Here is a 13,562-nt window from a genome sequence, read left to right as displayed (position 1 = left end):
TAGGTGTCTAGAAGTGGTTTCAAAGGGTCTGTAATTTCAATATTGCATGTACACGTATACATGCACATGTATAATCATCACCAGATAGAGGCACATGTGTACAGGTTTATGTGCAGCGCTGTCAAGCCAGCATTAAAAAAGGGTGCACATTCATTGTAACCTGATCCAGCCATTTTTTGTATGGAAAACTTTTTTGGTTGTAGGGTACATTGTAATCTACACCCCTAAGACAGGGACACCCTATCCAGTGAATGTGACTTTCTTCTTAATTCAATTTACCCATTGTAGGATATCACATGTTGAGTTGAAGTTAAAGCTGATATGGGGTGATTATTGGAATTGTCCAGGCCACTGGAATCTGTTTAGGTTGTGGGAGTGTGGATTGCCTGTCTGTGGTTACCTTAATAGAATACCGGTAAGTTCAATGCTGTGCACTTTATGAATATAATATATAATAGAATAATATATTATAATATACAATATTCAAAAACTTGGCAAGCTGTACATGTAGGCCCCTACTGTTGCCCACTGGGACATTGTGTGTGGTATTTTCTACATCTGGTAGGACGGACAGTCTCTGATTCTCAGTTCACTGTGTGTAATTCAGAACCACAGTTTGATCATGGAGCTCCATAGTTTGATGTACCCGATGTTGGGTCTGGGTGGATGAGATTCGTTATTTGCCCTTGGGATATATTTCAGATCAGGTTAGTTCTTAGTTTTTTAGGAGATTAATGTCACTGATTCCGTCAGTGAAACATGTTTATGTGTGCCAGCCGTGCCATCTATTTATGGACCTGAGAACAATTACAGCCTACCGGCAGGATGTATGCATGTACAGGTACATGTACCGTACATGTAGATACAGGTACATGTACATGTAGATGTTGTATGTATGTACAGGAAGAGGAATAGCTCAAAAATACAGTAGTGTTCACATTTCAAGAAAAATGAGTGATGTCACCAAGGAGAAGAAAGGTAAGTTAATAGTCGACTTTTCACTGCAGTGTGATGCAATATTTCCTGCCAGTCTCTTGGAGACTCCTTTTTTGGCAACTTCTGCGAGATACAGGTAGTTTTGGACTCCTGCCTCACCCAAGTGGAATTCAATTTGTAGTCTTGCTAAGTCTGTGAAGTCAGGACATTCTTCACCATTCCTCTCTGCACCTCCCGCTGCCCCATGGGAATTGCCTAGCCTTATGTTTACCCAGCCTACCATATAATGGAATAATGACAGACAGGAGCCAGTGGGGGTGTCACCAGATTTTGACCTGGAGGTCGGCAAGATATTTTTCAAAGATTTCCCACTTGGCATAAATGTGCCTGACCTGTTGGCCCAAACCATTGAGTGGTTCACCACAAGACCACATGGTTTTTCCCTGACTAAGCCTCGCCAATGCAATTAAGTTGCACAATGGAGATGTACATCAATGCTTCACCACACAGGTCTGTACTTGTACATTTTATTTATTAGAGCTGAAAATAAGGGAGGGAAAACCGGTTGGTTTTACAACCTGTGAAAAATGGCATCCAGGGGGCTGGCTGCACATTGAAATTTTCAGGATTTTTTACTATGTTAGACAGGACCACACTGAAAATGCATTCCTGGTACATGAAAATGTACAACATCACTTTACGGTCGGTAGTTCTTCACTTTAGTAAAATTTTCAAGGAGTGTGGTTTTAGTTTACCCCCAGAACTGTGGGTCTGACATCCGCCCCGCCTGTGGTGGATCCCACAGTTTAGGGGGAGGGGTGTTAGTTTTTAGTTCTGGTTTGAAATATTAGTAATTGTGAAAAAATCAGTTGAAAGGGATGAAAACTTTGTTAAAACACTTTGTGTTTTGATGCTCGGTTGCCTCATCACAGCTTAAAAGTGTAGGCCTACAGTTTAATTACATGTACATGTATGTGTACTGGTACATGAATTGACACATGATGTCCATGTACAATGTTCACGTACATGTATGTATACATGTACATAATTTACATGTATACCAGCACTTGTGCAGTGTTTAGTAATAGTATTGTAAATTCTGTGTCTTTAAAGTTTAAGGAAGCCAGCCCTGCTATTATTTGCTTTTGATGGGAGTATTCTGTTTAAAGGCATTGATTAATACTGGAACATGTACATGTATTAAAAAAACTTGGACTGAAAATGAGTGCTGGACCTACATTTACATGTATGTATGTACAGTGTACAGGTACATGTATGTACATGTACCGGTACAGTATACCTAAAAGCCCAGGGTGTGTAAATTGAAGTTAGGACAGGGTAGTGTATATGGGCACCTGTGAGGACGGAGATGCATGTTTCATTAGCCCGTTTGCACATGAAAGGGCAGCGTAGGGAGCATACTCCCCTGGCAACTAAAGTGGTTTTAATACAGTATTTATGGGTCTGTTGAGAAGGGATTATGATAGTGCCATGAGCAGCGGTCATGGTCACTGTGCACTTTATGTACATGTACATGCTCACACATGCACACGTACATGTACATCATAACTTGCATGTACATACCGGTATTGCATGCATACAGTACATGTACATTGTACATGTACCGGGTGCTGCTACATCAACTGTATCGGTGTTAAGCCTGTTAGTGAATCATACCATATTCTTTGTACCACTTGTATACTGTAGGGTACATGTACACTGTACACACATGCAGACTCATGTTTTAATTTATAAACACATACGGTAAATGCATGTCCATCTGCCACATGTACTGAGACATTCATGAACAGTTTATGAGCGTGTTGGTGTACATTGTGTCTGTGTCGGTACCTCACCATACGGTATTCATAACGGTACATTCCACATTCTGCGCATTGTTGCCTGAAAAGAAATCCCTGCAAAAGTTTACTTGGATTGTAGAAACTAGACCTGTCCATGTACAGGTTTTATGTACAGTCGCGGTAGATGTACTTACAGGTACATGTTTGCTAACATACTGGTACATGTACGTTGAACATGTCACACAGTGTTGTACTGGTAAATCCATACATAATGTACATGTATTTTATGCTTGAAAGCCTGATACTGATTTCCTTCCCTTTGTAAAGTTGGTCAAGAATACAATAGATCATCACAGTGGAATCCTTTTGGCATTTGTTACCTGCGCAGGCTTGAACTTGAAGGCCTTTGCTCATTGTCTGAATCTTTCCTCAGTGAACAGCCCTGGTGGTACATGTACATGTACCTGGTATGTACAATGTACATGTACCGGTACATAATGGCTTTTCTGTACACCTGCTCATTTTTTCTCTCTGTGCGGACAAATTTAGTTCTCATTGGGGAGAACAGTGTTGGGAGAGTGTGTCAAAAGTTTGTCTGTTAGGTGCCCCAATTAATGTTTTCGGGTTGGGGCAAGGAAAATTTATCTTGTCTAGAGTTACATGTCCCCCTTGTAAGTTACATTAGGGACTTTTCTTCAGACAAGAGAGGGACTTTTTTTGTCATTTGATAGCACCGTTAGGGGGATAATTGCATTGGTGAGTTTGTCTATAGTTCCCCCATGGTGTGCAAGAGAAATGGATTCTGAAGATCTCAGTGTGCACTTTCTCACCCTGCCTCTATTGACTCTGACCCCTGTTCACATCCCACTCCATTTGGTATGTTAATTGGTTTGGGAGTCTCGATAGTGGACTCTCTGTACAGACCTCTATAGTGCCAGGGTCTCCAGAAATCATCCCTCCAGTCATTGGTTATTTCTCCAAATTCAAGTGCAGACACAAATCTTTGCAAAAGTGACTTGTAGACATGTTTTGTGTATACTGTGCTTGTGACCCTCGGTAAAATGAGAAATTACACTGTAATTTTGAATCACAAGCCCAGGGGAAAAATGTACATGTACATGTAGCTGGCCAATAAATCTGTTCAGATTACCGGTGCTTGAATGTCAGATGTCTGTGTCACTCATTGTTTGGAGAGAGAAAAAAACCAGCCCAGTTTGCAATTTACCCAAAATGCACCTGTGTATATTTTTGCATTATGCGTCACTGTCAAACACTGAAAGTGATACCACATTGAAGACTCTTGGGAGACATGTTCCCGCACATGTAGTGACAGACTAGTGTGGTACAGTGTACATGTATAAGTAAGAGCTTTTTTGAACATGTAGTTTCCAACTGTCATGAGATGGTTCAGTTACTTGCTGGAGATACATGCCTTTGTGGTTCAGTGGAGGTTTTGGTTCCCGAGAGTACATGGATTGCTCCAGTCATTTTTTTTTTGCTTTATTGGCATCTGTGATTCATGTGGATTCATTTTGCAGTTGGGTCCCTCTGACTTCCCAAGATGTATGGTGCTTATAAATTGGATGCATGTTATGTACCAGTACATGTATAAATTTATATTGAACCTCTGATGAGGAGTTTGTTTTCCATTTTGACCTCATGGGGTTCATTCCTGGAATTATATTAGTCATTTCACATCTCAAACCTCAAGTGCTCTTGGCAGGACACTTAACACCAATTTTTCTGAGAATTGCTGGCAGAGAGCAGAGTGTATGGTCAGTGAGGAACAGTTGTGCAAAACAGTGGTTGAGGTATTGTACCTTCTTGGCAAATGATTTTATCACAGATTACATGTAAGTCATGTACATGTATTGGCAGATGTCAGATTAAAACTTGGTGTGAAGAACGAGACATCCATGTTTAATGTGTCTGGTAAGTTTAAACTAAATAGACAAAGCATTTTAATCTGTTTAGTCATTGAAACACCGTTAATACTTTTGGTTTTCTGAGATTTACATGTACATAACCATCTTTGTATTTTTATAAAATTGATGTAAAAGTTATGGTGGTGATCGATAAAGTACTCTAGTGTACCGGTACATGTGTACATGTAAACTTGTACATGTATTTGTATTAGTCCTGAGAAAACATTGTAGGGTAGGATACCGGTACATGTAAATTGCCCAAGCTGCCTTTTTATACAGTTTTCTCACCTTAGCCAATCAATCAGCGTGGCCAAGTGGAAGGAAAAATGGGGGATTTTGCTAAGGTAATAGTACTGTGGTGTGGCTGTTTCTTCTTGAAACATACAACTAACAACTGTATTGGTAGTCATTTGCAGATCAGTGCGTGCCATTACATGACACCATATAGTACTTTTTTTTTTTTGCCTGCTTGCGAGTAGGTTTTCCTTCATTGATAAGTGTCAGTTTCATTTTCAGTTTTTAATTGGATACCCCAGAAAGTACAGTTTATGGTTCAGTAAACTGACTGAATTTGCAAAAGGAAGCTTGTTTGCATGTATTGTATAGTGTACATGTACATTTCTGTGGGACATACCGTATGGTACCGGGGGTATTGTTAACATGCAGACCTGTTCATGTACATAACTGTACTCCCTACATTACATTGCAGCTTTTTCTAGTATGTGTGTATAATGTCCTTTTTCAAGTTTAAGATGAGGAATGCTTTAAAGTAGTACTTCTTTTTGTTTTTACAATGTAGAAAATCCCTTTTGACATGTTGAAAATGATCTACATGTACAATAACGTATGAATACGTGTACTGTACATGTACAGTATGTTCAAAAATATTTACTGTGAAAGTGAAAGAAACTTCCTACGTACACATGCAGCAGGGCACCCATTGAACCAAAAGCTAGCAACCTCTGTTGGTCTGAAATTGCCTAAATGGAATGCTTAATGACCTGGACCAGTTGCCATTAAACCATTCATTTAAGATTGCACAATAAAGTCCCTGTTTACCTTTTTGGAGCTGGCATTTCTGCTAACAAAGGTCCTGTGTATAGGACTTTTGGGTGAATCTGCACGAACAAAATAACAAAATAGGCTTGCACAATTGGTAATGTACATGTACAGTGTACCCAGTACTTGTTTTTGTCATTTGAAGCAAGATATGGGTCGGAGAGAACCCCCCTCGCCTTGGTTGGTCTTTGTTTGATCGGAATCTCAGGAATTCTTTACAGACTCCTAGGGGGGATGTGTTAGGTAACAATAGTCTAGAGTGTGTGTAGGGATTGGACAGGTAAGGGGGGTACCCCTCCGTCCCATATCTTGCCTAGTATAGTTTTTGTACCCATAGGAAAATATGAAATTGTACAAGTGGCGATTTCTAAAACATTTTCCATTGGCCACTTTCAGTTTGCGAGTATCATTGTGCAGGTCCCATTTTCTGTGAAGCAAGTAAGCTTTATTTAGCGTGTGTACCGGCTGGCACACGGTATGTGTTCATTGACAAATTGTCTGCCGACAAAGAATTGTTTGGACACTGACACAGGATTTGTGGGGCAAGGGGTTGCGTCGTCCTTTTGATGTGCAAGCCCACTGGACACAGCATCAATAACTGGTGGTGGGAGGTGGATAAAGGAGATCAATGGGGAGACAAAGAGGGTGGAGAAGGAGGTTGATGAAGTGGATGGTTCAGTCACTCTCAATCAATTTGACAGGTTGTGTAAAGGAACTCAAGTGTACCGGTACTGTACTGTACATGTAGCCAACAATGGCAGACTGCAGGCAGTTTTTTGTTGTTTTCACCTACATGTACATTGACTATGGTACCGGTACATGTGTACAATACTGTACATACATGCACATGTACATGTGATGGACGGGCATACTGATGGCCATAATGTACAAATGTAGCTTTGAAAACTCTTTTTGGGGTCTCAGCCACTGTGGGACAAGAATACATGTACATATATGGTTGAGGGTCTACCAAACATCCTTTCATTTCTCCTAAAATGTGTCGATTAAGGGAAAATATGTCTGTATACATGTACTGGTATTGGTTCTTAACCCCGAGCACTCTGCTACGCTTCAATACATGTACATGTATGTTTGTGCATAATAGTGAAGGTGAGTGGCCTAAATACATGTACAATGTAGCTTGGGTTGTTGAATGCACTGCAAATCAATAATTAATTTATATAGAACTTTAATACCAGATGATTTCATGTGCATGTAAAAGCAAAAAGAGGTCTTGCATTTAAGTCGTTAAGGTTTTTCCCTAGGCAATTTATCTGTGCGTTCCCAAAACTGTTAGTGTATGTAAATTTCCCCCACCAAAATTCGAGGACAGAAATGCAAAGAAAAGAAAATGTACTCATTCTAAGTTTATGTCTTGATAAATCGCAGGTACATGTTGATGTTGACAAGTTACCGTGCAACAGCGTTGGCAACAATGTAGAGGAGAGTTACTTGGCTACTGATGAGACATGGCGTAGGGCATGGCGCAGCAGACGGCTCAACTGTCAGAAAGGTTACGATTGGCTGCCAGCAAAGGTGAAGTGAGTTACATCCGAGAGCTGGTCCAATCAGGAGCCGGATTCACAGCAGACAAGGTTTGTTGGTAGCCTGTGAGGTGATCTCCCCTGATTGGCAGTTAATCAGACCCAGTTTCATAGATGCGATGTCAATAGGACTGTGGTTGGAATCATTAGCTGTATGACAATTTATTTCCCGAGCATGTTTGCCACCTCTACAACCCCGGTGTACATGAGGTACAATTGCACCACGCTTATGGAACTCACTCCCGGATCATCTAAGACAAGAACATGACATCAAGCAATTTCAGCATCATCTCAAAACATTCTTCTTCTCACAAGCTTTTTCACTATGAATGCACAATTGAGTTTTTCATTTTTCCACGTAGACCGGCGCCTCTGAATGCTTTACAGATATAGTGCGCCTTATAAATGCTTTATTATTATTATTAATGCTGGATGACTTGTGATTTATTTATGTAAGTCTTTCGGTAATGAAACCAAGCATTCCTCAAAAGTGCCCCAGCCACTGTAGCTCACAAGCCTGAAGAAATCTCTCGAGAGGAGACAGAAGAAGTTACAGTTGTAGCGGTGGGGGAAACCCCAGAAGAATATTCTGGGTAAAACCCACCGAAGTCAGGTGATGGACTTGCTGGGACTTGACCATAACACTTAGGGATGGGGTTTGAATTATGCTCCCATAATTGTTGTGAAAATTTTGGGAAATAAAAAAGTGGCAGAAAACTTAGTTTTGAGAGGAATCTGTTTGAAGGAAATTATAGAAGATATGCGTTAACAAGTTTTGTATCACTGGGATAGGCTTGAGTAAGCATTTTGCACATTTTATTTCTTGGAGCTTTACTGTCATTGTGTACCTGTTCAAGTGTTGTTACATGTACATTGTATCGGTCCAATAAACGGATGGTTATTTTCTTGTCAGTATGGGCGGACGGCACTCCACTACGCAGCAAACTATGGCCAGGCAGAAGCAGTCAAGTTGTGCGTTCATTTGGGATGTGATCTAGATGCACAGGATGTTGTGAGTCACCTGCTAACAGTTTCAAAAAAAGGATCTAGAACGCTCTCAATCGAAAAGTTCCAACAATCTTTGCAGATGTCAAATAAAAACGAATGATTTTGAAAACCTAGTGGTTTCCCTTTTGAACCAATTTCTCCTCGAAGCTTGTTGGAGTGTCAGCAGTCTGTGCATGATACTGGCGTTTGATACCAGGATCTCGAATTCTGAAAACACCCACAGAGACTGCTGAGGATAGGGAATGTACCAGGGGTACAGTAAGGCATTTGAAAAAATTGTGTTAATGTTTGTATTCTGAAATCATTTGAAGAGTAAATATGCCTTTATTTATATATTTGGGTGAGTGTTTATCAATTCACATCGGCTCAGATGGGTCCTCCTGTAATTGCAGAGATGCTACATGTAACTTGTACGACTTAGGCCTAATTTTTATGATTTGTGTAGTCTGTTTAAGACTGTACGATCCAGACTATATGTAAGGTCTTTACAGATTCCAACTCGAAGGTAGAAAACCATACAGTAGTGTATAAACTCTACCGGTACGTAAGCTAGCATGCAGCTGGCCTCATAATATGCACGTCAGAAATGTGTCACTGGCACCCTGCAGTTTGTGCATACTAGCTGTGTGAGTAGCGGTAGAAACCAGCTTGGTTGAATCATCCGTTCTCCCCAATAAACAGTATAATGAACAGTCGGCGAATAGGCGTATTGCACTTGATATATGCAACGTGATTGTGTACGTACGTCCATGCATTGTACATATACATTGTACAATGTACCGGTACCGATATTGTATACATTTGTGTTGACCATCATGATCGTGCTAAAGTTGAACGGATTGGAGGACTGTCGAGGATTTGATTTTTGGATGTTTGGTGAGCAAATTGACTTGTTGTGCACAATGGCAACAAGTGAGCTGAAGTTCAGGGACGAAAACACCACAAAAATGGGCCTTTATTGCAAAGTCTTGGCGTGGAGAAGCTTACGTGTTTTGCAACACATGTACATGAACTGTGACATGAGAAATATTGCCCACGCTGGATCTTATGACACCGAGAAGCACATTAGTTAGGCCAAGGAAAAAAAGCTCTGCTTCCGATTAAATAGGGTCGGTAGGTAAAGATGTTTTTGACAATTTTTGTGCTGATTGAAAGGAACGAAAGTTGCCAAAAATTGCCTCATCAGAATTAATGTGAAAATATAATCAACAATTACATGTAATTACAATTCACACTTGCACAATGCTAGTCAGGTAAATACAAGTGTTTGGACAGGAAAAGAAGTTGCTGACAAATTTGTTTTGAAAGAAAAGACAACAGAATTTTTGAAAGCTCCAAAAAATTTTTGTTTCTAATTTGCCGATGAAATTGTTAGGGTCGCGCGTAACAGTTAGGGTCGGTCAGGAAACTGGAACTGGAAGTGCGATAGGATTACACTTTTTTATTTTGAAAGTTGACATCTCTGTAATTGTAATGTTTTTTATTGCACACGTTTGCATGGTAGTTGCCTTATAGTTCTCTCACATCCTTCCATCTCCTCTATTTTTCAGTATGGTTGCACCGCTTTGCACCGGGCTGCAATTGATAACCATACAGATGCGGTCAGAGCATTATTGCTGGAGGGGTGTGCGGTGGATAGACAAGATGAGGTGAGGCTGTGATTAAAGTCAGGTGTGATGTAATGCCCCCCCCCTCAATCTTTGTCTTCAATTTGTAAATGCAGATATACGTGTACATGTGAAACCATCATGCAGTTTTTGAATGAAGTGTGTGTGACTTTGCTGGATAAAACTTCTGGTACCATACCTTCTTGGACATGTCAGATATACATGTACCACAGAGGCAAGACCGTTCCTGAACTCAAAGATCTCATGCTCAAGTGTTCATTCACTTTATTTGACAAACATGACAAACCAAGTACATTTAATGCATACATACCATACTTTTGAACCACAATACATGTATGTGCTTGTGTTTGTGAATTTCCTGTGCACAGAATGGCAACACTGCATTGCATGAGGCCACCTGGACTGGCTATGATGAGATTGTCGTCGCATTAGTCAAACAAGGGAAGGCCAACTTACATGCAAGCAACAAGGTAAAGTCACCTACACTGTATGTTCCTGGCCAAATCTTACTTGGGGTCCCCTTCTCAGCGGTGTCTCTTATTGTGTGGTGTGCTCAAGCTGAAGATAACATTGCAGCAGGGGACCAGGGAAGGGTATTCCTATTGTGATATTTGCCAACCATTTTAGCCGGGATTGTAGGGGGCGGAGCAGTGGCCTTCAGCCTCCTTTTGGGGGGGTTGGAACCATCGGCACTACTGCTGTGTGTGGAGATTGTAGCCCCGACATCAGCCTCTGGAACCAGAATAGCCGGTAAAGCATGCAGCTATTGTGTGGTAATTGTCCATGTGAACTGGGTCCAATTTCATGGCGCTGCTTACCGCAGAATTCCACGCTTAGGATCTACATTCTGCGCTAACCGCGCTGGCTGAAAAATTCTGCACTAACCTTTAAACAAAGAATCCTTAGTTACGGAATGTGCGCATGCGCGCAAGCCAAAATTCCTTGCTAACCGGTGAAGTAAGTTCGCTGTAAGCACAGAATTTTCTGCTATGGTAAGCGCCAATTTTTCACTTGCGGTAAGCAGCGTTGTGAAATTGGGCCCAGACGTATAAGCCACCATTTTGGTGCCAAAAATTGAGAAACTCATGTCACAACTGTCTCTATATATTAGCTCTGGGGCATTACAATCCTTGGATGGCTTTGCCATTGTTACAGATGAAAACGATAAGAAAAATCCAAGAGATGTTTGGTATAAAAGGTTTGAATCAATAGATGTTCAGGTCTCAGTTTGTTTGGAATGACAGTGCTGTTAGAACACCTCGCAAAGATGGCCAAAATTTAGTTTAAAGAATTGGAAATATACTGTTCAATATTTTTGTTCTTTTTTTTTAAGTATGGTAATAAGCCTCTACACCAATCTTGCCAAAATGGCCACAGTGAGACCACGAGGATACTGCTCAGAGCTGGCTCCCACCCAAACATCAAGAACAACGTAAGTTAAGTAGACTAAGCCTCACTCGTAAACCAGCTAGGTAATTTGCATTATCATACGGCAGGATGACAGGCTCACGACGGAAACAAGATTTTTTTCTGTCACAGATTGTGAATCTATTGTTTGATTCTGTCATCTTTGGACAATGATGCACTTTACCTTTAGCTCTTGGCAAAAGGTTGGGCACATTCCCTTGAAAACCGACCATACAAGTTCAGTGCCACTGGCATCATTGTGTGCGCGGGACGAGAGTGTTATTGGTTTGCATGAGCACGGTCTTTTTCAAAGCAAGTGGCTATGGCTTTAAGTATCACACATGTCTGTGGGAAGAGACTTCAGCTGCAAGCCAGTGCCTTCCACAGGTACACAGTTACTTCCTGCTGCAACTATAACTTTTGAACACAACCTGTGGTGCACTGTGCCGTCCATATAGTCTTGCTCTAATGCCATGTGGAAATAGCAAACACTCACCAATCTCATATAAAGCTGTTCTCTTTTATTTCCCAGAATGGTGAGACTGCGTTACACATCGCTGCTCTGTTTGGCCACATCACCTGCTGTAGGATCCTAGTTAGTGCCAACTCCAATGTTAATATCACGAACTCGGTGAGTCAAAGTGGATATGAACAATCTTTCCAGAAGGAGTAGTCCAGCATATTCCAGCTGTAGTCAGGACCTGTAGTTAGATGTATTGGCATAGTTTAGATGTTGAATAAAAGCATTCCACATGCCTTCAGGATTTAAGGACCCCATACATAAGAACTATGAGCCTGTCTGATTTGGCCCATAAGAGAAAATTTGACCGATTAATATTTGGTCAGAATAATCTGTTGATGAAAAAATATGTTTGCCATTTTAATGAAATGTGTGTTTCCAGAAATGTATTACATTAGAGCAGGTGTTTGCACTCAATTTTGTTGGAGACTTAGAAACATCTTCACAGTGCCTACATTAATAGTCTTTCCTGGCATCGGTACTTTTTTTTGTAGGAGACTAGAAATAGGTTTTAATGTTTTTGTTCCCTTCTTACGTTTTTAGCCCCATTTTGAAGCTGTCAATTAGACAGAATCTTGTCAACAGTTGTTGCTTTCATATTTATTCCTACCTTCAGGAAGGGAACACGGCTCTGCACGTTGCTGCTGGACTCGGAAAGAAGAAAATATCCAAGATATTGATTGAAGCATCCACTGATCTCAGCATCAGTAATAATGTAAGTTAGGGTAAGCCTGGTGACAGTTAATGGCGGTAGAGAACGTTTTGACTGGTTTCAAGAATTTTGGAACTTAGAAACAACTGGTTCCAAGATCAATTTCATCTCTCTTGCCATGAAGTTTTGTGTGCTGGCATTAATGACCTTCCGTTTGACCGATTGAGGAATTTAAAAAGATTTAAAAGTCAGGAAGAGTGGTTGAGTGCAGTATTTGTATCCGGATCTTCGATTTCTGATACGTTACATACGACTCCAATAAATGTACAATTATTTCTCAGTTGCACCTCGGAGTGGGTCAATGATGATAGTATGGGGCACTCACAGTCCGTCTGTGTGCATGACTCATTGGTACTAATCAGCAATTTTCACATTTTTGACATCAGAATGGAGAGACAGCTTTGGAGATAGCCAGAAAGAATGATCATGCTGAAGTTGTCATGCTCATATTGGCTACTATTAAGGTAAGGGGAATTTACAGGTAAAGTAAGAATAACTCTTACAGTTTAACCAAATCGTGTCTGTGCCCATTTACAATAGCATTGCTCGCCAAAGCTTTTTTTTAAGTGGTGTCTGGTATTACTTATATTCAGTCCGCACATGGCACAAACTTATCGTGATTGATGAAGTGATAGATGGTTACCTCAGACAATAGGGACGCACGATACCTATCAGTACATGTATCTACATGTTCTTTGGGAAATGTTGCTTTCTGAATCACCGTTTTGGATAGTTATGATACAGCTAAAAGCAGAGGGCATTCAATGTTTAAAAAAAAGTAGTCGTGCTTGTGGTTCTTGTTCTACTTGTAAACTCCAAAAATGGTAATATACTCCAATTTTTCCAAGCCCTGTGGGTATCTGGTACCAGCACCATTTTTAATGCTATCACTTACATGTGTGTTGTACCTGAACTTGTAAAACATGCAGATGCACCATTCTAGCATTTGAAATTTCACTTCCCAGTTGCTTTGCACATGTACCCTCAGCATTATAGCTTGCTGGGGCCAGCCGACCCCAGC

The 13,562-nt window shown here is 40.7% G+C and overlaps 1 protein-coding gene across 5 annotated transcripts in view; it reads left to right on the top strand.

The window, feature by feature from the left end:
* LOC110984619 (uncharacterized) overlaps positions 1–13,562 on the top strand; it is a 28,036-nt gene that overhangs the window by 7,400 nt on the left and 7,074 nt on the right. For 2 of the 5 annotated variants that reach the window (XM_022244980.2, XM_087146225.1), the window contains 8 exons: positions 7,112–7,317; positions 8,180–8,278; positions 9,825–9,923; positions 10,271–10,372; positions 11,236–11,334; positions 11,842–11,940; positions 12,446–12,544; positions 12,928–13,005. In XM_022244980.2, coding sequence (XP_022100672.2) covers positions 7,204–7,317; positions 8,180–8,278; positions 9,825–9,923; positions 10,271–10,372; positions 11,236–11,334; positions 11,842–11,940; positions 12,446–12,544; positions 12,928–13,005 — 789 coding nt within the window. In that variant the 5' untranslated portion in view covers positions 7,112–7,203. Of the gene's footprint in view, positions 1–312; positions 416–1,424; positions 1,447–4,515; positions 4,671–7,111; positions 7,318–8,179; positions 8,279–9,824; positions 9,924–10,270; positions 10,373–11,235; positions 11,335–11,841; positions 11,941–12,445; positions 12,545–12,927; positions 13,006–13,562 lie in introns of those variants that run through there. The other 3 variants (XM_087146226.1, XM_087146227.1, XM_022244981.2) reach the window with 3 other exon arrangements.

This window comes from Acanthaster planci, linkage group LG15, assembly GCF_054643075.1.
Source record: "Acanthaster planci isolate LZ-2023a linkage group LG15, COTS_SCS, whole genome shotgun sequence".
NCBI classification, from domain to species: domain Eukaryota; kingdom Metazoa; phylum Echinodermata; class Asteroidea; order Valvatida; family Acanthasteridae; genus Acanthaster; species Acanthaster planci.
The sequence above is the reverse complement of the archived record's forward strand: the minus strand, read 5'-3'. Positions and strand labels throughout refer to the sequence as shown.